The sequence below is a fragment of the Carassius gibelio genome, chromosome B2 (genome assembly GCF_023724105.1).
Source record: "Carassius gibelio isolate Cgi1373 ecotype wild population from Czech Republic chromosome B2, carGib1.2-hapl.c, whole genome shotgun sequence".
Lineage (NCBI taxonomy): Eukaryota > Metazoa > Chordata > Actinopteri > Cypriniformes > Cyprinidae > Carassius > Carassius gibelio.
This window is the reverse complement of record NC_068397.1, coordinates 14,850,150-14,875,977: the sequence shown is the minus strand read 5'-3', so window position 1 is coordinate 14,875,977 and position 25,828 is coordinate 14,850,150. Positions and strand designations below refer to the sequence as shown.

General features: G+C 37.9%; 3 protein-coding genes across 10 annotated transcripts; 2 read left to right on the top strand and 1 right to left on the bottom strand.

Annotated features, from left to right (window-relative positions):
• Positions 1-2,919: 2,919 nt before the first annotated feature.
• LOC127951080 (septin-2) lies at positions 2,920-14,573 on the top strand. 5 transcript variants are annotated; one of them, XM_052548716.1, is made up of 13 exons: positions 2,920-3,045; positions 4,357-4,398; positions 4,584-4,698; positions 6,170-6,256; positions 6,385-6,508; positions 8,162-8,296; positions 8,416-8,533; positions 8,607-8,708; positions 9,640-9,785; positions 10,032-10,115; positions 12,839-12,896; positions 12,991-13,079; positions 13,504-14,573. In XM_052548716.1, exons 2-12 carry the CDS (start codon positions 4,375-4,377, stop codon positions 13,069-13,071), a joined length of 1,074 nt encoding a protein of 357 aa, XP_052404676.1. In that variant the 5' UTR covers positions 2,920-3,045; positions 4,357-4,374; the 3' UTR covers positions 13,072-13,079; positions 13,504-14,573. The 5 variants fall into 5 exon arrangements, with proteins under 5 accessions (XP_052404676.1, XP_052404674.1, XP_052404672.1 ...); XM_052548714.1 differs by having other exon boundaries at positions 12,836-12,896; XM_052548712.1 differs by having other exon boundaries at positions 10,032-10,154; positions 12,836-12,896.
• A 1,945-nt stretch (positions 14,574-16,518) lies between these two features.
• Positions 16,519-21,392, bottom strand: LOC127951492 (serine/threonine-protein kinase 25). Of its 2 annotated transcripts, XM_052549380.1 has the most exons (12): positions 21,229-21,392; positions 20,952-21,160; positions 20,245-20,475; positions 20,003-20,059; positions 19,785-19,893; positions 19,504-19,661; positions 19,142-19,327; positions 18,106-18,251; positions 17,819-17,927; positions 17,271-17,342; positions 16,933-17,069; positions 16,519-16,823 (listed from the first exon to the last, which is right to left on the bottom strand). In XM_052549380.1, exons 2-12 carry the CDS (start codon positions 20,979-20,981, stop codon positions 16,784-16,786), a joined length of 1,275 nt encoding a protein of 424 aa, XP_052405340.1. In that variant the 5' UTR covers positions 20,982-21,160; positions 21,229-21,392; the 3' UTR covers positions 16,519-16,783. The 2 variants fall into 2 exon arrangements, with proteins under 2 accessions (XP_052405340.1, XP_052405339.1); XM_052549379.1 differs by having other exon boundaries at positions 20,952-21,310.
• Positions 21,393-22,093: 701 nt separating this feature from the next.
• Positions 22,094-25,740, top strand: bokb (BCL2 family apoptosis regulator BOK b). Of its 3 annotated transcripts, none has more exons than XM_052549384.1 (4): positions 22,094-22,297; positions 23,483-23,611; positions 24,292-24,455; positions 25,049-25,740. In XM_052549384.1, exons 1-4 carry the CDS (start codon positions 22,216-22,218, stop codon positions 25,166-25,168), a joined length of 495 nt encoding a protein of 164 aa, XP_052405344.1. In that variant the 5' UTR covers positions 22,094-22,215; the 3' UTR covers positions 25,169-25,740. The 3 variants fall into 3 exon arrangements, with proteins under 3 accessions (XP_052405344.1, XP_052405341.1, XP_052405343.1); XM_052549381.1 differs by lacking the exon at positions 22,094-22,297 and adding an exon at positions 22,342-23,229; XM_052549383.1 differs by lacking the exon at positions 22,094-22,297 and adding an exon at positions 22,355-23,187.
• The last annotated feature ends 88 nt before the right edge of the window (positions 25,741-25,828 follow it).

Genomic DNA, 25,828 nt, shown 5'->3' with positions numbered 1-25,828 from the left:
GGTGTTGGAGGACTGACGGAGACAGCTCAAATCCTTAGGTGTCATGATCTATCCCAGCCACTCTCTCGTCCCTGTGAAATTAATACTGGAGATAAAGCCAGGGGGACATTATTGCCTGTCTATCTGCAAGCCCCAAATCACAGCAGTCAGCAGTCACTTAGAGACATTTGCAATAAGGCATTTCTGCGAAAAGCACTAAATGCAGTCTAAAGACTTCAAATGTGCCAGAGCAAATTAAACGGAGCTTTTACGTGAAAGGTGCTCTGTAAGCATTGCAATACTTACTCAGTGTGAGTTGATGGGGGATGAACAGAATGCAGTGTTTGTCACATATCAGTGTCATGTCATTACAATTAAATATGTAATCCAGAAGGTTTTATTTATTTTCCATATATCTAAAATAATCTTTGTTGCTGTTTATCATGGCATGTTACTTGCTTTGGTATGCTTGACCTTTGTTAGGAAAAGAAAAATATTTTGAGTTTTTAGATGCAGTTTTAGATGCAGGTATTTTTTGTGTGTGCATGAGAAAGAAAGAAAGAAAGAAAGAAAGAAAGAAAGATAAGTCTGATAATCTGTACATTTACTCTTAACAAGGAAAAAAGTAATCACCATTCATTATGATAAATTAGAATATATATTTTTAAATACAAGTAGGGTATTTTTCACATTTTCAGTAACATCCTGTGACGTTTATCCTTTATGACGTTTATTACGTTCAATAACATCCTGTACCTTTGTTTTTCTGTAAAATTCATAATGACCAACTGCCTACTGTTTATAACCACTAGAGGTCACTGCAAATCATAAATGTTATACAGTCATGCCCACAAATATTGGCACCCTCGGCAAATATGATCAAATAAGGCTGTGAAAATTAATCTGCATTGTTAATTCTTTAATGTTTTATTTGAAAAATTCACAAAAATGTATCCTTACATTGGATAATAAGAATTTAAAATGGGGAGAAATATCATTCTGAAATAAATGTTTTTCTCTAATACACATTGGCCACAATTAAGGACACCCTTTTATTGAATTATTTTTTAAACCTCCATTTGCCAGTTTAACGGCTCAAAACTGTCTTCTGTGATGCCTGATGAGGCTAGAGAACACCTGACAAGAGATCAGAGACCATTCCTTCATCCAGAATCACTCCAGACCCTTCAGATTCCCAGCTTCTCCTCTTCAGTTCACTCCTCTCATTTTCTGTAGGGTTCAGGTCAGAGAACTGGAATGGCTATAGCTGAAGCTTGGTTTTGTGCTCAGTGACCCATTTCGGTGTTGTTTTTGAGGTTTGTGTTTGGATTATTGTACAGTTGAATGATCCAAACATGGCCCATTATAAGATTTCTAACAGAGTCAGTCACTTACAGTTTTTTTATCTGTTAGTATTTGATAGAATCCATGATGCCATGTATCTGAAAAAGATGTCCCAGACCTCCAGCAGAAATATAGGCCCACAACATCAAAAATACAGCATTATATTTTATTGTACATATGGTGTACTTTTTATCCCTGTTTTCACCAAACCCATCTTGAGTGTTTACTGCTAAAAAGCTCATTTTTTAGTTTCATCTGATCATAGAAGCCGGTCCTATTTGAAGTTCCAGTCGTGTCTGATAACTGAATATGCTTTAGTTTGTTTTTGAATGAGCTAGGAGAATTTTTCTTGTAACCCTCCCAAACAACATGTGTTAATGTAGGTTCTGTTTGACAATTTTTTTAAAGGTTTTCTGAACCAGAAACTCAACTATTTTCTGCAATTCTCCAGCTGTGACCGTTGGAGAGTCTTTAGCTAATCAAACTCTCTTTCTCACCGTGCATTAGGACAATATAGATACACGTCCTCTTCCAGGCAGTTTTGTAACATTTTCTGTTGGTTGGAAATTCTTAATTATTGCCCTGATGGTGGAAATGGGAATTGTCACCGCTCTAGCTCTTTTCTTAAAGCCGCTTCACCAATTTGTGAAGCTCAATTATCTGTTGCTTCACATCAGAAATATATTCTTTGGTTTTTCTCATTTTGATGGATGATTAAGGGCATTTGGGCTTTGTTTTCCCTCCACTTTATATTTCTGTGAAACAGGAAGCAATGGCTGGATAATTTCATGTTTATAATCATGCTGGAGTGCTCAAAATTGTGAATATGAATGGGAATATACTTCAGAGATATTTTACTCATAAGAATTTCTAGGGGTGCCAATAATTGTGTCCAACGAGTATTTGAGAAAAACATTAATTTCATAATGATATTTCCCCTCCGTTTTAAATTCTTATTTTCCAATGAAAATATACATTTTTGTGAATTTTTTAAATAAAAAATCAAAAGGATTAACAATGCAGATGAATTTTCACAGCCTTTTTTGATCATATTTGCCAAGGGTGCCAATATTTGTGGTCATGACTGTATCTGTGAGATTCTGAATATAGGGCATGTGGCTGAAACCACAGACAATACATTGGATGCTCAAAATATTTGATTTGTTTGTATTATGTTTTAAATATTATTATATGCTAATAATTTGTATATGCTGTTGTTAAGTTCTGTCATGACGACCACACGCTTAATCTAAAATCTGTGAAAACATTTTTTTGTCCTTTTGAAATACAATAAACCACTGAATAAAATTTAGTGTGGCCGTAGTGTTTTTTAAAACCTGTTAAACACTTAGAATAAATGTTATAGTTGAAATCTTATAATATTAAACAAAAACTGCTACACGAATTATATTTCTGTGTTTATCTCTATGTAATTAAATCTGAAAAGGAAAGGAATCAAGAGATACCCAAGAATTGGAATAACCCAGTAATGTAGGTTTTATGTTTCAAGAAGTATAGTTTAGTCCATAAGGCAGTAATAAAACAGATTAAGGAGCTGCGGCGGGACTTTTATTTTGAAACAAGCCCTTTTCACGTTTCATACTTCACACTTGTGCTCGGCTTTCGGCGTTTAGTGAGAGTTTTCCGGCATCTCAGGAATTTGGGCTGTTGGTCTCCTCAACCTCCTGCGGTACCGAGCTCAAGATTTTCTGCGACTGAAAGGTAGATCGAAACCATTAATCCAATTAATGTCTGTGCTTCAGGTCACAGGTCAGGTTTTATCTAATGCGCGACTTCTGCTCGTCTGAAGATTAGCGTCGTTCGTGTCCTCTGAATGAGCTCCGTTAACAGAGGCGTGTCACAGTGCGCTGCGAGAGAGAATCAAACCTCAAGACCCGACATCAGATAATAGCATTTACACTACCGAGTCTCACTTTTCACGGGATAACCCTAAAAATAATATGTGTTTTTGCCTTGTCAAAGTCGGTTTCTGTTTAATTACCGGGGGAACAAGGAGCTGTTTCCTTAAAAAAAAACTATTAAAATCGTTGTTCTGTTCGAATAAAACTCAAACTCATAATATCAGCACTAACCAGTTTATTGTTTAATACTCTTATACAGTTTTTACTGCGAATTGTAAAACATGTATTCTATGTACGTGATGAGAATAATGACTAGTAATAATAATGCCTATTAATAATTAATGACAATTGTAAGTTTTCACTCCTATCTTATCAAGTTCTGTCTTTCATCTCGTTAATTCAGGCTCTGCTCATTTGATTAATATTGATTTATACGGTTTTAGTCTGTCCCTGAGTTATATTATCTTTAGGTCTGGTGGCATTTTGCCATGTTTGAGTCTCAAAATGTGTCCCAATCTACTCAATTCAGTGTGTGTGTGTGTGTGTGTGTGTGTGTGTGTGTGTGTGTGTGTGTGTGCAAGCTACATTTGACTGTATGTCTACTTGATACAATGTGTCATAACTTGAAAAATGTACATTAAGTTACTAGATTTTATTAATTTACATAATTTTTCAGGTCTATAAATCATGATTTTAATATTGGGCTATACCTCACTTTTCAAGGAACCCTGGGAGAAAGATAAAAAAAATGGTTATTGTTGTGAGAGGTTTATTAAAAGATCTTTAAAGGTTAATGTAATGTTTGTTTTCTCTTATATTTCAGTCGTATTAAGGCCCCTGGTAGAAAATATCTGAACTGCATTCAACAAAAATCTAGGCATCTCATTATCTAATTTATCAGGATTAAAATGAGTAAACATAGCTTAGATTTCAGTGCTCTTGTCGTAAAATGGCTGGTGCAGGTTTGTGGTGAGACTGATGCTCACAGACAGGAACTGACTTCCTGTTCCTGTAGAGCTGTGAAACCTTTTCATCGACCGTTTTGTCGTGCATGTAAGCTCTTTTTGATGGACCATTTTTTTAATGCCTACAGTTGGTCTTTAATGTAAAGTAGTAATGTCTAAATTTTAAATGAGTCCTTTTAAAAAAAAATTTTATATCTTTTTTTCAGGTTTGGTTCAAGCTCAAAATGTCTCAAGCCGATAAACTGAAGGTAAGGAAATGAGAGCAGATGGGTGGACGTTGTGCACGGTTTTAGTTTTATGTAAAGATTGATGTGCAAGGAAACCGGGGATGTTAAAAAAATGTTTTAAGATCTGAATTGAATTGAATTTGAGAGAATCGAGTATTTCAGAGAACCGCGTATTAAAACTGTATATTCTGCTCTCTTATGTTCAGCAGGGACAGCTTACAAACCCAGAGACTCCTGGGTATGTGGGATTTGCGAATTTGCCAAATCAAGTACATCGGAAATCAGTCAAAAAGGGCTTTGAGTTCACTCTCATGGTGGTGGGTAAGTAGCACTGATGTGATGTTTGGATTGTGCCTTGTTATAAACATAGAAATATTGCCAATAAACCCTAATCACACTCCTGAACAACTTAATTGTTGTTTGTATAATTGAAATTGCCATTCCTCCTGGATAAAGATTTCAAATATTCCCATTTTGTCAGCCATAACACAATGGGTCTCATTCACTAACCATGTGTATGTACAAAATTGTGCATGACATTTGTGTATGGAAATTTTCACAAACAAATCACGATTCACCAAAAACTTTTGTGCTGAAATCTATTCTAAATTTAGAGGAAACAGAGGAACAAATAAAATCACAAATATGCAAATTTTACATACTTCAATACTGTTATTAATTTTTTTTTTGTTGTATATTTTAACTTAGATTTAAAAAAGGGGTGTCATAGTTCAAGCTGCTGGTTTCTTTTGCATAAAAAGCACAGCTGTCTCATCTCATTAAAGTCGACATTAAATCAAAATTCACCCTGTTTTCTAAATAGTGTGAATAATTAATCCAGCTCACATTCATCTCCCTCCGTCTTTGTGTTCATCACCCTCATCTCAAAATGTATTTAATAACCGATACATAGAACCCAAGTTCCTGAGATACATATTTTCTTTTTTAATAATCTGTTACTCTCGGGTTTATTTCACTATACAGAAGAAAATATCTTTCGCTACTATTGTTTCATCGTAGCTTGAACATTAGAATCAGGTTAAAAACAGTTCACGTTTTGAATGAAGTTCTCCTGTGCATATAGATAAAAAACAGTCTATGCGATTATAAAATATAAATTCTGCTTCAATGTTTATTTCAAAGACAAGCAATACACCATTAGTTTCCCCATGTAATTTATGTCATTTATAATATGACCATGAGAAACCGTGTCCAAGTCTGTCTTTTTTCTTTTCTTTTTTTTTTTGTGTGTGCAGCATAACTCTTTGTGAACATTTCGAAAAAATGTTGCATCCTAATAACATCAGCTTCCATATTTGGAGGGAAAATACATTTTAGTAGTAGAAAACTTCTTGTTTAAATAGTTATTGTGTCGTGAAAGTGACTGTGGGAAGAAAAGTCTGGCTGCACTACAGCAACGATGTGTGTGTGTGTGTGTGTGTGTGTGTGTGTGTACAGCTGTTGACACACAAATGAGCTCTGCTGTGGGGGAGGGGGAGCCCATATAACAGTCATCCCATCATCTTAAAATAAATCACAGAGGAATGCAGAACCTCTGATCGCCGGCCCTTTCACTGCTGCACAGCTTCAGCAAATGATAGAAGGCAGCTCGACTGAGACACAGAAACAAAACACTGACTAGAGGAACAGATGACTGCACGAAACCATCGAGTCTATGATGTTTGCTTTGACATTATGAGGTTTAGTCTTTGCGAAAGGGAAATGCAGTCAGTGTTTTTGTAGCTGATATAATGATTCGGTGTTTCCTCATGAGCACTTCTGCTGTTTTCAGGTGAGTCTGGTTTGGGGAAGTCCACGCTGATCAACAGTTTGTTCCTCACCGATCTCTACCCAGAGAGGGTCATTCCTGGTGCTGCAGGTGAGAGTTTGAACACTGAGGAAGTTACATCAGATGTTCAGATATCTCAACACATGAGGCAGTTTTGCGGAGAAGGCTGGGTCTGAGTCTTGTGTGATGTGGCTTTGATGTGTTCTCTTGTCTTACAGAGAAGATTGAGCGCACGGTGCAGATCGAGGCCTCGACGGTGGAGATCGAGGAGCGTGGGGTGAAGCTGCGGCTCACTGTGGTCGACACGCCTGGATACGGTGATGCCATCAACAGCCAGGACTGGTGAGGATTACCGTGATGTCATCATAAATGTCAACAATGCTCGGCACACTTCTAGTCATACATTGTTTTGCTGTAGAAGACATTAATTCGTCCATTGGTTTGTACTGATTACAGTCATGATGTGCTTCTTAGACTGTTAACATGTTAGCGTATATTCATTTGCATTTATATGTACATTCCCACTAGCTTTAGGTTGGGAAGACATTTTTGTTTTGGCTCTTTCAACAGTAATATTGTGAAATGTTATTACAATTTATAATAGTTGTTTTCTGCTGTGTAATATTTAGAATATATATATATATATTCCTGTAATGAAAACAGAATTTACAGTCTTCAGCGTCACATGATCCTGTAGAAATCATTATGCTGATTGAGTTCTCCAGAAACAATAACGAACTACTAATTTTCTGCTGTGATTAATAGTAAAGTAGTTGTTATGTATTATATATTAAGGATGTAGAATATGGTCATAAAGAATATGTGCTTTATAAGTAATAATCAGCCAACATATTATTAATAAGCATGCTAATAAGCAACTAGTTAATATTGAGAAATTTTCCCTATATTAAAGTGTTATCGAAAATACAAAAGAGCAGCATTTATATGAAATAGAAAACTTTTGTGACATTATAATGTCTTTTACTTTCACTTTTGATTAATTTAATGCATCCTTGCTGAATAAAAGTATCGGATTATAAATTTTTTTTGAGCAGCAGTGTATTCATGGAGATGGATTTTTATTTAATAGAAATCTTTATTTGTGTTAATTTGAATAAAATTATATGCATCTCTGTGATGGCATGAGAGTGAATAAATGAGTTGATTTGCTTGCTGTCTCTTTAAGAGAGCTTGGGTTGTTTTTTTTTATGAAGAGAGACACTTAATGGTGTAACTTGAGACATGAAGAATAGAGAGAGCATTGGAGGAATGAAGGAAGCGGGTTTCTATTTTCTTTTTTTGAGTTTTGGGAATGCTGTTCTGCTAGTGGAAGTGGTGAGACAGGAAACATGTGTGACCTCTTCCTGACTGCTCCCTGACCCATTTGAGCACTAAAACGGCAGAGAAGAGGATATCGAAGCGCTCATGTCTGAAAAAGGAAATGTTTTCTGTCACACAAGTTTTATACAAGTGAAACTTGACATTTTAATGCCCCAGTTTTGTACCAGAGTCGACAGAATATATCACTAGCATGTGTGTTAAAATCATTTCAGCCTTTTAATTTTTTTTTTTGGAAGGCCTAGTGCATTTTCCATGTTTTGCTGCCTTTACTCTCCTGTTTAACAGTGCAACAGTGCTCATCCACTTTCTCAGCGTCCTTGGTTTCAGAACATTTTTTTTTGCATTAATTTTTCCAATTTGAAAAAATCGGCATTTAGATATAGGCATATAGTATTAATTTGGCAAAAGATGCATGTATAAACATTAACATATAAGTTGTCTGAGAGCATAGGTAGACTGACTGATAAGGAGCTATAACATTGCTATAATTCTTTCAGAAGGATGTGACGAGAGATGGTAGGTTATCTTTAAAAAGATCCTGATCTTTTCAGTCTGATCTAAACAGGGAATGGGGCAGTTAAAACTCCTTGAATGTTTCAGTTGTTTCTAGATCCCTCAAGTGTTTCATGTTGTGCTCTGTCTTTTCTCGTACAGTTTTAACACCATTATCTCCTACATTGATGACCAGTTTGAGCGCTACCTGCATGATGAGAGTGGACTCAACCGCAGGCACATTGTGGACAACCGTGTGCACTGCTGCTTCTACTTCATTTCCCCTCTGGGTCACGGGTGAGCTCTATTTTTACTCAACCGAGAGACATTTTCTGACACCTTCCGCTGAGTTTATGTCTTCACACAGTTCTATTCTGGATTTAAGTGGCTGATTTTCCTATGCTTCAATTTTGCAGGCTGAAGCCTCTAGATGTCCAATTCATGAAGGCCATTCACAACAAAGTGAACGTCGTTCCTGTTATTGCTAAAGCAGATACGCTGACACTGAGGGAGAGAGAGAGACTCAAGCGCAGAGTAAGCCATACAGAAAGGTGGATTGATCATATGTTTGGTTTGTTGGCTATATTAATTTCTTTATGACCTCTAGATTCTGGATGAAATCGATGAGCATGGCATCAAGATCTATCATCTCCCTGATGCCGAGTCTGATGAGGATGAAGATTTCAAAGAGCAGACCAGGATTCTCAAGGTATGTGTTTTTTATCTTCATATAATTTAAAAAGACACTTCAGCCAAAGTAAAAAATGTCACCACTTATACAGCTGTTATTCTAAAGTAGTGGTAAAGAGATATATAACCATGGCCGATATATCGTTGAGTTTTTCTGCTTGGGCGATGTGTTCGAGGTAGGACTTTTATTTTGACAGAGCGCTCACATTCTCCCTCTTGTTTCGTCATCCCCGTTGACAGTTCTGTCTAATACGGATCGAAGTCTGTCTGATAATCCAATCAAACAGTTAAAGAAAGGAATTAATGTATACAGAAAGTTTTATAATCATTGCTTTTATATTATTAGTAATAGAAAGGCAAACATTATAATACCTTCTCGCTGGCCGTCAGCATTAAGCAAATATGCATTTATATAACTGAAGCAAATCTTTAAATGACTAATGAACATTTAATTTTATAAACCTGGCAAACTTAGTCAAATCCAGCTGTGAAATCTTGTGAAGTGTGATTTTTATTCAGCATAATCGTGTTCTCTGTGAGACGGTCGGTCTTGGGAATTGTAATTGAAACAGACAGGTTTGGACCAACGTGAGAATGAAAGATGTCAATTGTAATTTTTTATGATCAATTGATGCTTTTTGTTTCCTGCTCTTTAAGTCAAAGTGAAGTGACATTCAGTCAAGTATAGTGACCCATACTCAGAATTCGTGCTCTGCATTTAAGCCATCCAAAATGCACACACACAGCAGTAAACACACAGCAGTGGGCAGCCATTTATGCTGCGGTGCCCAGGGAGCAGTCGTGGTATTGCCGGCCCGAGACTCGAAACCACAACCCTAGGGTTAGGAGTCAAACTCTGTAACCACTAGGTCACGACTTAGGAGATAGTACCAAGCATCCAAGCTAGGTCACTTTCTTTTTTAAGTTCCTCTTCATCTTTTCTGTTGTAGGCCAGTATACCGTTCGCCGTGGTGGGATCCAACCAGCAGATTGAGGCGAAGGGGAAGAAAGTGAGAGGGCGTTTGTACCCATGGGGAGTGGTGGAGGTAGAAAACCCAGAACACAACGACTTCCTCAAACTTCGCACCATGCTAATGTAAGTCATTTAAAGTTGTCTGCTATTCAGTGTTCTAAAACTCTACACATAACAAATAAGGCTGTGAAGAAAATTAGAGTTGATTGTTTAATCTACCAAACAAAATGAGTTGTACCTTTAAACAGTCAAATATATAAAATGGACTGTACTTCTGTCCCTCTCAGCCTCGTTTTCATTCTAAGATAATGTACGGTATCCTCGGTCTCTGTCATTATTGTCTGCTGATGGTTATTGTCATCCGTCCAGCACCCACATGCAGGACCTGCAGGAAGTCACTCAGGACCTTCACTACGAGAACTTCCGCTCGGAGCGCCTCAAACGGGGCGGCAGGTTGTCCTCCCACGGTTATATACTGCCTCTGTCGCCTGCGTATGTACTGCTCTGCTTGTCTTTCTTCACCTCCTCCCTCAACCTCCTTGAAAAAAGAAGTGTAGCCACAGAATATTTGAATATCCCAAACCTGGCAAGACGAAGTGGATGTTTTAAAATAGCATATTTTACATAGTCACTTCTCATTTTGCTGAAGAAAAATCTAAATAGTCATCTGCTTGCAGAAATGAAGGGTCTGGTTTATGCTGAATCAGTTGTTAAACTGTGTTCCATACACACTCTAGAGACTAAAGGTTCAGTTGTAAGATGTGCAGCGAGCGGTCGGATCTGTGTTCATCAGAGGACAGGAGGGGGAGGTACTGCTGCACCTGTCCTTCAGCCTGACTCTAACACAGACTCTGTTTCAGTCTCACTCATGCAAATGCTCAGATATAACATGCTCCGCTAATCACACGCTTGCACTATTAACATGGATTTGTCTTTCTTGTCTTTCAATGCTAAGCACTCTGCTGGTGGTTTACTAATACAATTTTTGTCCTGTTGTTTGGTAAATCACAGTTTTCACAATTTAGCAAATAATATTTTGCTAATTGATGTAAATGCGGTGTCATTTTAAGAGCTGTCAGTGAATGATTGTATTTATATATTCATTGCAAAATCAGCACAAATGAACAATTCATGTCCTGTATATTCCTATCATTGAGACGGTTTAATCTTAAATGCTGAACATATACACACATATATATATATATATATATATATATATATATATATATATATATATATATATATATATATATATTAGGGGTGTAACGATACGCTTATTCGTATTGAACCGTTCGGTACGACGCTTTCGGTTCGGTACGCGGTACGCATTATGTATACCGAACGGTTCGTTGGAGTAATTAATTATATTTGAAAAAAAAAAAAAAAGAGAGAGAGAGAAATATAATGATATGCGTTCAACAAGGTAGCCCAATAACCCAAACAACGTAACAGGCAACGCCCCTGACACTCCCGAAGAAGAAAAAAACACCATCTTATATGTTTATGTTAGGCTACTCAGCAGGCGCTCGCTCACTCAGTACGCGCTGAAGGCTCGTTGCAAAATAGCCAATGCGTTTAACAGACTAGAAATGAGAAGATCCTCCAATAACCAACAGGTCTGGTGTTTGGGTGCACTTTGGATTCCCTTTAAGCTATAATGGTGATGGCAAGAGAGTGGTGGATAAAAAAACAACGGTATGTCGCATCTGCAACATGACAGGGTACACCAGCGGGAATAAAAAAAAAAAAAAAAAAAACACCAGCGGGAATATCTGGGATATATGCGTCAGTACTATCTGGGAAAAGACGAAAAAAAGGAGAAACATGCACGCAGCAAACTATCCCTGCAGCATTTAGACACTATAGCTTACAGGGAATCCAACCCAAACACCAGACCTGTTGGTTATTTTAGGATCTTATATTTCTGGTCTGTTAAAGGCATTCGACATTTTGCAACGAGCCTTCAGCGCGTGCTGAGTGAGCGAGCGCCTTAGGGGCCGTTCACATATCGTGCCTAAAAACGCATGGAAAACGCTAAGCGCGTCTTTCTCCTCCTTTCCAAAGCGCTTGGGCAGAAGCGCTCATGAGGCGTCTGTCTTTGCTAAGCAACAATGACGTGCTCTCTCCATGAGACGCGGAAATTTCAGCGAAGGATAAATGGATTTGCAGCTCTAAAAATCGCTTGCAGTAGCTCTGCTACTAAATTTATTTCAAAATTGCAATCCATATACAACTATGATCAGCTGATCCTTCATCTTGGCTGAGCTCTCAACGTTGTTACGGGAAAGGATGAAGCTGATTGGTTAGTTCTTGTCACATGACCTGCGGTGCGCTTGCGGCATTCTGAAAAGTTGAGATGTTTTTACATTTTGCTGTATCTAAAACGTACCGAACCGAACCGTGACATCAGTGTATCGTATCGAACCGAACCGTGAATTTTGTGAACCGTTACACCCCTAATATATATATATGTATATATATGTATATGTGTGTATATGTTCAGCATTTAAGATTAAACAGCCTCGATGTGTGTATATATATTTATATATATTCTTTTTTTTCTGTTTAGTCATAATAATAGTGATAATATTGTTCAATATTTTAAAAGCCTGCTACAATGATTTGTTATATTTGAATTATCTTAAGCGTTTAATTGAGTACTTGCAAAGTTAAGACAAAATTGAGAAATTGATTCATACATTCATATATTTAAATAGTTTAAATGCCAAGCCTATTTTTGCAATGGAAAAATAAATCGATTTATGAAATGATTTAAATGTCTGCTTGTGTTTTCCTGACATCGGAACAGGAATATCTTAAATGACAAGTGTTTTTTAGTCAAATAATATTTTGATACTAAAATATGCTTGTCATTTATGTAGGCTATATGTTGATTTAGTTTTTTCTCCCTAATCATTAAATATCTCTGTATAAAAAAAATATTTTCTTTTGAGGGCTTTTTTTTTCTAATATTTGTATGATTTTAATTCTGATAAAGAGACTAAATAAGCTCCATGACATTATTAGAGTTAAAAAATTTTAAGTAATCGATAGTTTTGACAACAGGAGAAAGTAATTGTGAAGCCTGTGTGTGTGTCACAAATGACTGTTTATTACATATCGGTGCTCAGTACAGCTTGTGTGCATCTCCTAATACCTGCTTTGTCATACAGTAGGGCTCCGGAGCCAGAGGAAATGGACAAGGATATGATCTTACAGGAGAAGGAGGCTGAGGTATGATCTCTCTAACCAAACACAAGCCGAACGCTAATAACACAGAGGTTTGAGTGTGCAGGTCGGTGTGTGACACTGTTTGTGTGTTTCTCAGCTGAGGCGAATGCAGGAGATGATCGCTAAGATGCAGGCGCAGATGCAGAAACAGGGAGACGGAGATGACCCACACCAGTGAGAAACACGGTAAGAGCTCACTACAAGCATACAGTAAAATCAAAGACTCATTCTGCCGTCTGAGCTGCTCTTCAGCGTTTGATGTGTTCTTTAATAATACTGCCAAAGTTTTGTAGTGTGATCGACTCTGTGACAATGATATGCCAATAAAGAAGGAACAATCTTTTTGTGGTTTCATTTTACTTTCTGCCCACAAAAAAATTTAAGCAGGGTCAAATTAAGAATTAATAAGTCAAACAAAATGCCAAGGCATTACAGTTCCTCTCTTTTACTTTGTTTAAAAATTTTTATACTTCGTTCATGTACACAAATCAACATATATTGCATAAAAACTCATATTGAGTAACTGACCATTCAGAGAAAAAATGCCCATTTATTTTTATTAAATCTACAGTCGGGGGGTGGGTCTGGTTTTTGTTTGTGTTTCTTCTAGATGCTGACCCGTCATTCGTGCTTGACCCAGTCAGACATGAAACCAGAAGAGGAAGTGTTGCTAAATGTGGAAAAAGAAGAGAGACTGGTCCTTAGCTCCTCTTGCTTGCCATTTTCTTAGTTTCTTTCACTCTTGTATGATTACGTTTTTTTTTTCTTTTTCAAATGCTGTTGCTAACATTCATTAATGTTTTCCCCTGTTCAAGTAATCAAAACCGAATAACAACCATCAGTAATTAAAAACGTTTTATTTGTTCTGTTACGAAAGCCAGATGCTGCTGGGAAGGAATCTTCTACTGTAGAGCACCTTTAATAGTAGTGTAGCTCCATGACCACTCCACGTCATTTCTATCCCATCTATCTAAAGAAACACTGTGAAAATACAAGCAGCTGTTGAATTTGAGTGTCACGGTGGCAGTTTTTGGAGAAACCATTGTATACTGTCCTCAAGTGTTGCCAGAGAGATTGCTGTCCTCCTGAACAGGAGTTTTCTGTACTTCTCTCTTCCCTGTATGAAGTCTTGAAATATTGTGCTGCTCGAGTGAATGGTCCCCAAATGGATGCAAAACATTCTACTGTGACCCATGATTCATTCCCTGCAACGTCTAATGAAGAATAACTTTTTCTCTCATGTAAAAGCTCATTTCGCTGATTTTTATATGTACTTAAGTGCATACTGTCATGTATTTACTATCAGACATTCTTCTGGTTATGAGTGCAATGTGAAATTGACTTGGTGGAGTGAAATTCGGATACATTGAAGTACGCTCTTGTGCTCTTCAACCTTGATGCATGCCAAGATTTTACCTCCTCCTTTTAGGACCTATGGTTAAAACATTTTCTCTTAATCCTGTGGTTGAATCAGATTTCCACATAATTAATAATGAAAATTCAAATTGATCTGAAAAGTGGATTTCTATCTTTTACGCAACTTTTTAAACAGTTGAATTTGCTTTCCAGATTTGGTCATGAAAACTGCAGTTAACATTCCTGTTGTAACGTTTCACTTGAGAACTTTCTATTAAACCATTATTGACTATCATCTTGTAATAAAATTTTGTATTGAAACCATTTTTGGGGGTTGCCCTTTTCTTTTTGACTATTCACTTCTCAATTTGCGGTGGATTATAACAGGAAGGACTTGTGTGAATGAATACTGTTTTTAGTTCTTAGTTTGAACGCTAGAGATCGTAAATTATAACATGATAAAGAAATCGACGATGAAGGCCTTTAAATATTTAAAGCCGTAAAGAAAAAGTTATGCATATTTTGCTTCTCATTTTAGAGATGTTTAGATATTTTTACTTGTAGACCACAAAAATACAGATTAAGAAAATATATTTTGCATTGAAGGCCATAGTGAACATACTATGAAGTCATAGCACACATTTTGTGGCGAGTTGCCTTTCTGTGACTTTGTGAAAAGTGGAGTGTGACCTACACCTTTATTTTTTATTACGTTTATGGTAACAGGAAGCCCAAAGTTAGTACAAGAATGTGGAATCCCATGTAGTGACATCCGAACTTACCATTTCCCCACCATCGTGAAACTAATGAATTGGATTAGAGTTAGACACCATTATTATGACTACTTATTTATTTTCAAACCTAAATACACCTTGCAGATGAATACAGAAGCATGATGGAAGTATGGGTTTCGCACTGGGCCCACACATACCAACATGGTGTGATCATGTGTTTGGGATCTGGGCATCTGCTGGCGTTCGTAGTTTAAATTTATATTTATCTCCTGTGTTCATGCATTCTTATCTATCGTGATATAAATACTTTCATACACTAATGTCAACATATCATGGCAAAAACAGACTTGCATGGATTTTGCCAAAAAAAAGATTTTAGAAGCTGTCTGCATGTCAATATAACTTTGGATCAGACGGCCATAAAGAACAGACCAGTGCTGGTATGAATGAAATTGGTGCCAGCCCAGTGTTTGCCAAGTGTAGATTTTTGGCTCTGTTGTTGTTGTTTTTTTTGCATAGATATATATATATATATATATATATATATATATATGAAAACATGCTTTTTTTTAAATAGTTGACAGTAGCCATTGACTACTATAGAGTTTTTTCTTAATATGATGATAGAAGTTTTCATTTTAAGTGATTTTTTTAAAATCATCTTGCAGTCCCCTTAGAAGTTTTCTAAGGCACTCCAATAGTGGGCTCCAGGCCCCTAGTTGAGAAACCTGGGTGTAGTCAAAATATCTGAATAGATAACACTTTTAAGAGAGCTCCTCACAGGCATTATGTTTTCCCCATTACTACAAGAGAAAACAGATGTCTAATAGCAAGGCAGAGAAGTGACAATACAAAATTCTGACACCAAGTGGGACAGAAGAGAATAACAGAAACACTGCAGCTGATGTGTTAGAGGCCTATATCCCTGACAGCCACGAAGACCACAAAATGAGCAGGAACTGGGAAATTACACAAGGCCTTGAGCAGTCCAGTAACTATTATTCAAAAGAAAATATGTACCTAGCAAACTGGCTTTAAGTGCAAGAAGGCAGTTCATTTATTACCTAGCAGAAAGAACTTGGACAAAGTTAGGTTAAGACAGCCTGCTACAAAACTATTATAAATCATAGCAAGTGTCCAAGTTATATATCCTGCTAGGCAACATCAATTAACTGAAAAGTAATAGCTTAATAATAATAATAAAAGATGAGTATGAGCTTTTGATCCATGCTACAGTTGGCTTATTATGATGAACCTTTTATAAGTTTTTTAAAACTTAATTTAATATTAGGTAACACTTTATTTTATAATGTACTTTTTACATATGACACATACCTACTACAGCAATATCAGTAAATTATGCACAATTACATACAACTAACCCTAAAACAAACCCAAATCAACTCCTACAGGAAGTACACATTGTGCATGTATAATTACACTGTAACAAAGACACCTTAAAATAAAGTCTGACCAAATAATTGAAGAGCTCAAAACATACCAGAAACCACACCAATAACCACACAAACCCCATGTTTCCATAAACACTTTATAATAGGATTTGGATCTAACAGGTGAACACCGTTCGCTCAATGACATGGCCTTTTCTCTTAAATACTTTCCATTCTATAAAGAAAACTGTAAAAATATTTAATCATATCTAATTAAAAGATCTCTGGGGGTAAGAGAGGGTGTGAATGATGGGCAGATGTGTTGTGTGGTCCTGACGGGGCGATGATGATGATGATGGTGATTTTGGGGGCGGGAAGAGGGAGGAGCAACAGCAGCAGAGGCGGGGCTTCACCGTGATGATGGCGTGGTGTTGCCATTCAGAGCAAACCTGATACAAAAAGATATTTTAATCTAAATATTACATTCAAATCCACTTGTTGATATATTATCTTTACCACTTTCCTTTTTTTGTTATTCTTTCATAAAAACCCACTCACCTGCACACTCTCTCCATCATGTGTGTGACCAGGAGGTCAGAGATGCCAGGGCAGGACTCTTCTGCCAGGTTGAAGGCATTCTCCAGTTCCTCTATGGCACCCATTCCTCCTCCACATGCCCTCCTCTTCTCCTTCAGCTGGAGAGCAGACAGACTTACACTTAGCTCTACAACATCTAGAGCTTATCACAGTTTATGACACTTTACTGCTGCTACCGTGATAAAATCAAGGGATAACTGATGTGTTCGAGTTACAGTGAGAAGTGAGAATCTCCAGTCAGACTGTTTGATTATACTGTATATGTGAGAGTTGAAGACGAGTGTTTTGGGTGCTTTTACCTCTCTGAAGATGGGAGAGACCAGCGCTGACAGACACTGTGACTTGGGCTGCCTCTTTACCGTCTCTGCTGCCTGTAAAACAAATTCAGAGCAAAACTTGAGCCTTTCATTCAGGGATGTCAGAAGTACTTCAGTGCAAAGCCAACGGCAAAATAAAATTGTGTCCACAGCACTCTTATTTTAGTGTCACTGATCGTTTCTGTTGAGATTTTGAATTCTGAATTAATGTTTTTTATTTAGTTTTAGTTTTAGCTATTTAATTACACAAAGAAAGTGATAAATATTGCCTTAGCAAGTACATATACATGTTTTCAATCATTCTTCAATTATTTTATATGGTAGAACCTGCTGAGGTGGAGAAAATCAAAATAAAATGCTATCATAAATAATGAAATGACATTACTAAAATGTTATAAATCATTTTATAACATTTTTATAAGTTTTTTTTTTTTTTATGATCGACTATGACAAGACACAACCCCAGCCAATGCTGTTTAGGTTTTAAAGCAAATACATAGTAAGTAACAAGTAGATGTCTGAACCCTGACCTCTGAGTCTGTGTTTGTGTAGCCCTTCTGGAGCTTGTTCATAGAGCTGGGCCGGACTGTGGGGAACGTCCAAACGGGACACTGGTCTCTGTCATCACTATCTCCATCCCTGTTTGAGTACAAAGAGGAACGGAGAACACGGTTCCTTTACAAGGCTATAAATCATCAGGCTCAATTCACTAGATGTCTAATTAAAAGGACAGGACTCAATGAATAATATATCATGATGAATTAGAGGGCGGTTATTGATTGTACTGTATGTGCCTCATAATGGATGGAAGACATACATATCAGAATCATCAGAGCTAGACTCGTCTCCGTGGCCTTCAGACTTCCAGCGGCGGTATCGGTCAATCAGCTCTGTCAGGTAGGACGTCTTCTTGGTGTAGCGTGTGATGAATTTGTGCTTCAGTAACTCCTTGGCGGTGGGCCGCTGCACAAAACCAGAACAGTGATGCCACTCTTGAGGTTTTTAATGCCTGCTTTCAAAAAGCTTGAGATGTCTGACTACAACCGGTTCTTGATGGGACACAAAATCATGTTGTTTAACAGATTATTAAAGCTACGCTACCGGTCAAAAGTTTGGAATAGTTAGGTTTGTTTTTAATGTTTTAAGTCTCTTATACTCGCCAAGTCTGCATTTATTTGATGAAAAATACAATAAAAAGCACAAATATTACTACAATTTCAATGAACTTCTCTATTTTAATATATTTTAAAATTGAATTTATTCCTTTGATGACAAAGCTGTATTTTCAGCATCATTACTCCAGTCTTAAGTGTCACATGATCCTTAAAAAAATCATTTTAATATGCTGATTTGCTGCTTAAAAACATTTCTTATTATTATGAATGTTGTGCTGCTTGATGTATTTGTGGAAACTTTAATAGACTAGCATTTAAAAATGCATTAAAATTATTATAAATGACAATAGAAGACATTTACAGTATAAAAACACACTTTTAACTTTTTACACAGCAAAAAATCCTGACAAAGTATTAGTTTCCTTAAAAAAAAAAATGACCCAACAAAAACTGCTTTTAAAATTGATATTTACTTAAGAACCAATGGATCACCAATAAGAAATAAAAACCGAGCACCAAATCAGCATATTAGAATGACAGAAACCAGTTCTTATAAATTGTAATATTTCACATTATTACTTTTTTTCCCGCCATTAAATAACAGACTTAAAGACCAGAGGAGACTTTCAGAAATCATAAAAATAAAAAGTCATATTTATTCCAAGCGTTAGACCGCTGTGGATATTGGGGTTAACCTGAAATGTTGTCATATAATCAGCGGAAAGGCTGAATACTCACAAAGCGAGGGTCTTTATTGAGGCAAGCCTCCACAAACTCTTTGAAGGGTTTGCTGTAGGAGCCCTCCAGCGTCGGGGGAGTGTTCTTGGGAATGAGAAACAGCACTCGCATCGGATGCAGGTCAGAATTCGGGGGTTCGCCCTTCGCCAGTTCAATAGCTGTAATTCCCAAGGACCAAATGTCTGCCTGCAGCCAGGAAAGCAAACCTAAACATCTCATTTCATACTTTAACTGGTTATAATTGGCTGCTACTACGCTAAAACGGAAACAACTTCTTTTTTTTTACCACCCCAGTGTTTTCACAGCTCTGCAGCCACATTTGCCACATGCCGAGTAAAGTCCTTTCATCTGGATTTCCGCACCTTAAAATCATACGCCGACTGTTTGATGACCTCTGGAGCCATCCAGAAAGGAGTTCCCACAAAAGTGTTTCTCTTGATCTGGGTGTCTGTGAGCTGTCCCGCCACCCCGAAGTCTGCCAGCTTCACATCTCCCTGCTCGGACAGCAGCACGTTGGCAGCTGCCACAAGATACAAACATGAATCATTAGCACGGAACTCAGATTTCACAGAAAGCGGATGATTCAATACGAAGCACTTCCTAGCCGGCCTAATTGAGTAGGCAGACGTGTAGGTTATCACACCTTTGATATCACGGTGAATCTTCCTCTCCGAATGCAAGTATTCCAGTCCCTTCAGAATCTCCCTCAATATTGTGGCTATGTACGTCTCCTCTAGCGGTCCTGGTTTCAACTAAAGCAGAAGACAATTTTAATTTCTAAAGCTGAAAGCCCTTTAAGAATTCATGAATGCACACACAAAAATATTCCCATAACTGAAGAGCCACTGTTGTTCTACTTACAAGATCTAAAGCAGAGCCGCCTCCTAAATACTCCATGATGATCCACAGCTTAGTTCCCTACAGACGATGGCAAAAATAACACAAGTGCTATTTCTTTAAACGTCACTGGACATTTGTTGTATTTAGGAATCAGATTTCAATATAGACATCATATCATGTGCCTTAAAATAAATGTTCTTTATTGGCATTTATGGTTCTATGAGGGGTACACACCTCAGAGCCCAAACAATGGGGGAGCGTACCTTCAGATATGAGCCATAGTATTTGGTGACATAGGGGCTGTCACACTGGCTGAGCACCGTGATCTCCTGCTGAATGTCCTCGATCTCATCTTCCGCCTCCTCCAGGTCGATGATCTTGATGGCCACCACCTCTTTAGTGCGATTGTTGATGCCCTTGTAGACTTCTCCGAAAGACCCCTTTCCGATGCGCTCCTGTTTCGTGAAATACTCCTCCGGGTCAAGCCGGGAATTCTGTTGGAGAGAGAGACAGCAGAGGGATGATGGGAGAAGCAATGACAGATGTAGATGAACTACAATAACCAGTTACTTACTATGGACACTTACAGATTACATCACATCCATTGGTATGCTCTACTACTATACATGTTTGAGAAGCATATTAACTATTTACATGTATGTGTGTGTGTGTGTATGTATACACATATACATATATATATGTATACATATACACACACACACACACACACAATTCAAATTAAATGAAACAGACATGACATAAAATGTAACAAAAACAGACGTTCCTAACCATTGATCTGCATTAAAACTGATCACCCAGACACAAAATAACATTATGACAGCACTCGATTGCTCTAAACAGATAAATGTCATGACATTCCAGGCTTGATAAAACATTATTGTGGTTTGCCTGAGGATAAGATGAGACCCTGGATGCAGAAGGAGCAGTTTCGGCTGTGCTGCGGGTTTACCTGGTTCTGCATGTCGCGGAGGTGCGCCATCCTTACTGACGGCAGGTTGCCGTGGATGACAGCAGATGTGGGAGACTCTTCAACGGGTTGCTCTTCCTCCTCCGATCCCCTGCTTAGCTAGCTAGCTTTTACATACAGAAACACCTCTGCATGTCCTGTTCGTCTGCCGTATTTTCGGCCTCCAATCCCCTGATGGCGGACCCCGCAGCCTGGCGAGAATCACAGTTAGGTGTCGTGTGACCCCATGTATGGAAACATTTGAGTACGAGCTACTCACTTTCCGCGTCTACTTGTTTTATACGGTTCAGCTCACGGTTGGGCGGCTATTCATCTATTGCTTGTGGGAGAACAAAATAATAAAAGCAACAGCGCATGCCCAGCTTCTGATTCAAGGAACTGAGGATTGTGGGAGTCGTAGTCATACTGGTAAAAGGGCGCAAGATTAAATTCGACATGAAATGGAAATTCACCCTATCACAAGTGACAGCCGGATGGGTGCATTTCTCAGCTGCCACATCATCAAGCTCTGCTGAAGGATGTCTCAGTTTGAAGGATATTTAGTGGGCAATCTTCATTTTGTGTCCTTCGTTTAGCCTGTTTTGAAGGATGCATCAGGTGCAGGATATTCTTAGCCTTGACTGGACTAGGAAGGGTGCATCCTCACCAGGGTGCATCCTCCCGTTTGAGAAGCACCCGATCAGGGCTCATTGGATAAAAAATAAAATATGTGCTTGGATATCCAAAAATAAGAACGGTTGGCTCTGATTTCGTGGTGACTTTGTTTGTAGCTATATAAAGGTCTGTTGACTCTATTATCTGTGCACTTAAATCTACACTAAATAGATTCATTAGGCTTAACAGCATAATGCGATTGCATAAAAATTTAATGTTCGACAAATATAGTTCAAATAGACAACTGCATACAGTAGCCTACTTTGGTGCATGAGCAGGATACACCAAAATCTACTAATAACAATTTGTGGTCATTTCACAAGGTATATGGGGTCAGAACAATTTTGCTGGTTCCACACAATGTTTGGGTCAGATTACATTCTTTTAGTTATTTTAATGCAATGAATTGGTCTTAAAACAGTCCTCCTTAGGGATGCATTGAATGAAAATGGCAGTGGCATCCATGTAAGACACACTCACACTGAGGTGCTCATGGACCTTAGGACTTTAAAGGGTTGTGTTGGTTTGTAGTGAGAGGATTAGCTCGCTAAACATAGACAGATAATAACCTGGTCAACCACTAGAGCGAAGCATGAATGAACTTCCACTGATCCTTAGGGAAGAATCATTATATGAAATAAACATTTTATGTGGAGCCTTCACACATACAGTAGGTATGTAAGACAAAACACTCGTCTTTTAACACGAGTGTGATTTTCTAAGAAACTAATATTAATGTTGCACGCTGTAGCTTATATGTAAATTTGATAACCTAGGATTTTAAAGAGATTATTCGAATTTATTTAATTTGATAAGCCTAAACTACAAGCATTGCAAGTGCTGCCAGGATGCCACAGACTGTTTATATTTGGACTAAGCCGTTCACTTGGTTGATTAGAGGTTACCTAAGCGTTCCAGGTAGAGAGAAAATTCGCTTCCAAGTGTCTGATTGAGGGCACAGGCGAACAGCGACCTCAGACAGCACATGATGGAAGTATGTCAGAAAGTCCATTTCGACATCGTGTGTGCTTCTCATGCGAAACAGAAGACTGATTGAAAGAGACACTGAAGATGACAAATCGGGCAGCGGAAGTTAGTCGATCGATCGCTCAGAGTAAATCAGTTTGATAGCTGAGCTGTTCAATTGTAGTTGTCTTCCTGATTGGCTATTTACGTATCAGCGAACCTGTTTCTGATTTAATTTATCTTGACTTTCGTCGGAGAAATGAGCTGCGTAATGTTAGCGGAGTATGCGGGGTGTCTATGTAGGCATCTTCAACCAGTGAAGTTGCAGTGTATTGTGCTCGGGTCAAACAAACATTTTGATGTTCACGCATAAACGTGCGTGAGCGCTCCTCCGTGTTCGCCGCCCAGAAGATGATGGAGCTAAAGTTTGATCGGACTCCCACGGAAAAAGAGCTCGTCTTTCAGTCCAAGGAACTCTGTATAGACTTCATTCACTCCAGAATCGTAAGAGAAGGACTAAGTTGGTCAAAAGTCGAGTCTGATCTGCCTGAGCCACACGGAGCTCTTGTAGATGTATCTGTGGTGCTGCTAAAACTGGGTAAGAGAACCAGGAGTGAGTGTGAATTGATGCTCTTAACAGGTGTGCTGCTATTTTTCTTCTTTTTCTTTTCGAATTGTCTTTCATAAACTAATACTGTGATTTATAGCAACTGTGTATTCATCCAGTAACCACATATTATGTATTTGAGAGGACCAAATGTTGATTCTGTCATTGAAAACCCAATTCTGGTTGACCAGTGGTCTGAATATGGGAATGCTGGAGGAATATATCCCTCTCACTATGGTTTGAGTGTACATTTAAACTGTTTTACAGGTGTAGTTTTGTTTTACAGGTGATGAACTTGAGTGTATGCGCCCGTATGTGTATCGTAATATCGCAAAGCAGCTGAACATCAGTGTAGCAGTGGAGGCTGTGGTGTCAGATGCTTTTCTCTCTGTAGCAACTGAGATCCTAGTCATGGGTAAGTAATCTGGAAGATATTTTAAGACATGTTTTATAGGCAGTGTTTGTGGGCATGATCTCACTGTCCTTGCATTGAAGTGATTAAAAAAAAAGTAACAAACAAAATTAATAAACAAAAATGAAATCTATGTATCTTGTTGTTATTATGGTTAATTCAGTACCTAATAGGCCGTTTTGAGACAAATAAAAACGCACATTTAGTTTAACAACAAGTTCTTCAATGGTCTTTTTTTGGAACATGGAAAAACCCCTAAAAAGGACATACCCACATTCTTTCCTTTGTACATATTTGGTCACATATTTTATCTGGGTTCTGCTTCTATTGATGTACATGGTGGTTGCAGTGGAGTCCTAAACCATGGCAGTTTCGTTCCACTCTGCCTGGTGGTCTTCTCACAGAACTTTCTACATAAGATAGAAAGAAAGTTGCAAGGTTTGTGAGGAGTTATCCGAAATGAATGCTAAATATGAACTTGTAACTTGTGAAGCATGGCAGTGTGCAATGTCAGATTTAACGGTGTGAAATAAGGCATGGGCAATTTAAGACTTGCAACCTCATGGAATTCTCATTATAACCTGTTATCTAAAATGCTGTATTATTGTGATTAATGCAAAAGTATTCAAAAATGGATGGCTCGGTTTTCTAGTTCTTCTCGTGGAATTGCTTTTACTTTCAAGGGATCACATGGGGCAAAGTGGTGGCCATCTATGCTGTAGCCGCCGGGCTGGCCGTGGACTGTGTGCGGCAGGGCCATCCAGTCATGGTGCACACCATAGTGGACAGTCTGGGCGAGTTTGTGCGCAGGAACCTGGTCCCATGGCTCAAAAAGAGAGGAGGATGGGTAAGTGTCCATTCTCTGTATTTCCTCCTACATGAACTAAGATTGGTCCTGACCTCTAGAGGCCACATGAGGAAAGGAAGTATTGTTACCCACCTGTAGATGCTGTTAGTGCTTTTAATTTTTCTTTGTGCTACTGTAATTCGATACATACTATACCTGTTTTTTTATTGTTACTTTTATTCAACAAGGACTCATTAAATTGATCCAAAGTTACAGTTAAGACATTTATAATGTTAGAAAATATTGCTGTTTCAAATAAATGTTCTTGGTTTGTATCGTGGTTTAAACAAAGGTGCTAAGCTGCACAATGTTATGATAATAAGAAATGTTTCTTGAGCAGCAAATCAGCATATTAAATTGATTTCTGAAGGATCATGTGACACTGAAGTCTGGAGTAATGATGCTTTGTATCACAGGAATAAATTGCAATCTAAAATACATAAAAAATGTCAAAACAGCTATTTTAAACCATTGAACATTTTTCTGATCCAATAAATGCAGCCCTGGTGAGATTATTTTTTTCAAATATTTTTGACCCCAAACTTTGTGATATGTAAGCATGTCACATGTTTCTTTTTCATCTATCTTTCCAGCGGGACATTTTAAAATGTGTGGTGAACATGGACTCTAGAGCTCGTGCCCACTGGTTATCAACAGCTGTGTTCACATGGAGGAAATTCTTAAAGACCATGTACATCTACCTGACGAAGTAGCCTCATGCAGGAAATCATCCTGTTGACTGAGAACTGAATCTTTCCTTCCCAGGACTGTTTGAATGGTCCTTTGTACTGTTCTTGGAGCAAACGGCCCTTCACAAAGGACATTGCACGGCACCCGGGTTCAACTGCACCTTTATCCTCTTTTACCTTTTATTATTTCTTTAAAATACACTATGCATAGACTCAAAACAAATACTATGAGCTGACATTGTGGGGGTGACACTGTGAAGGAATGTGTGCTATATTCGTTGCTGGAGCTACATAATATTTGTCTTCCTTAGTTTAAACTGACCCAGAAATATGGTATGCCGGTATTTGAGCTCATTTTGTGCTGACACATTGTGTGGATTCCTTACACTAAAGTTTTATACTGAATATCTGTGGTGATGAGTGAAACATTTTCATGTTTGACAATCTTCAGATTTTTATTTATACAAAATTGCTTAAAATGATGTTTGGAGTGTCACTTTGCACTTACAGTTGTACAGTTTGTGTGGTGTGTGAAACACTGTTGTCACCAGCTGTATACATCCTAAAATAAAGATTTTAATGTGTGAACTGAGAAAGATGTTAAACATTTATTAACAGAAAGGGTTCCAACGGTCATGGAAAACCTGGAAATATCAGAGAAATTATAAATGTTTTCCCCCAGAG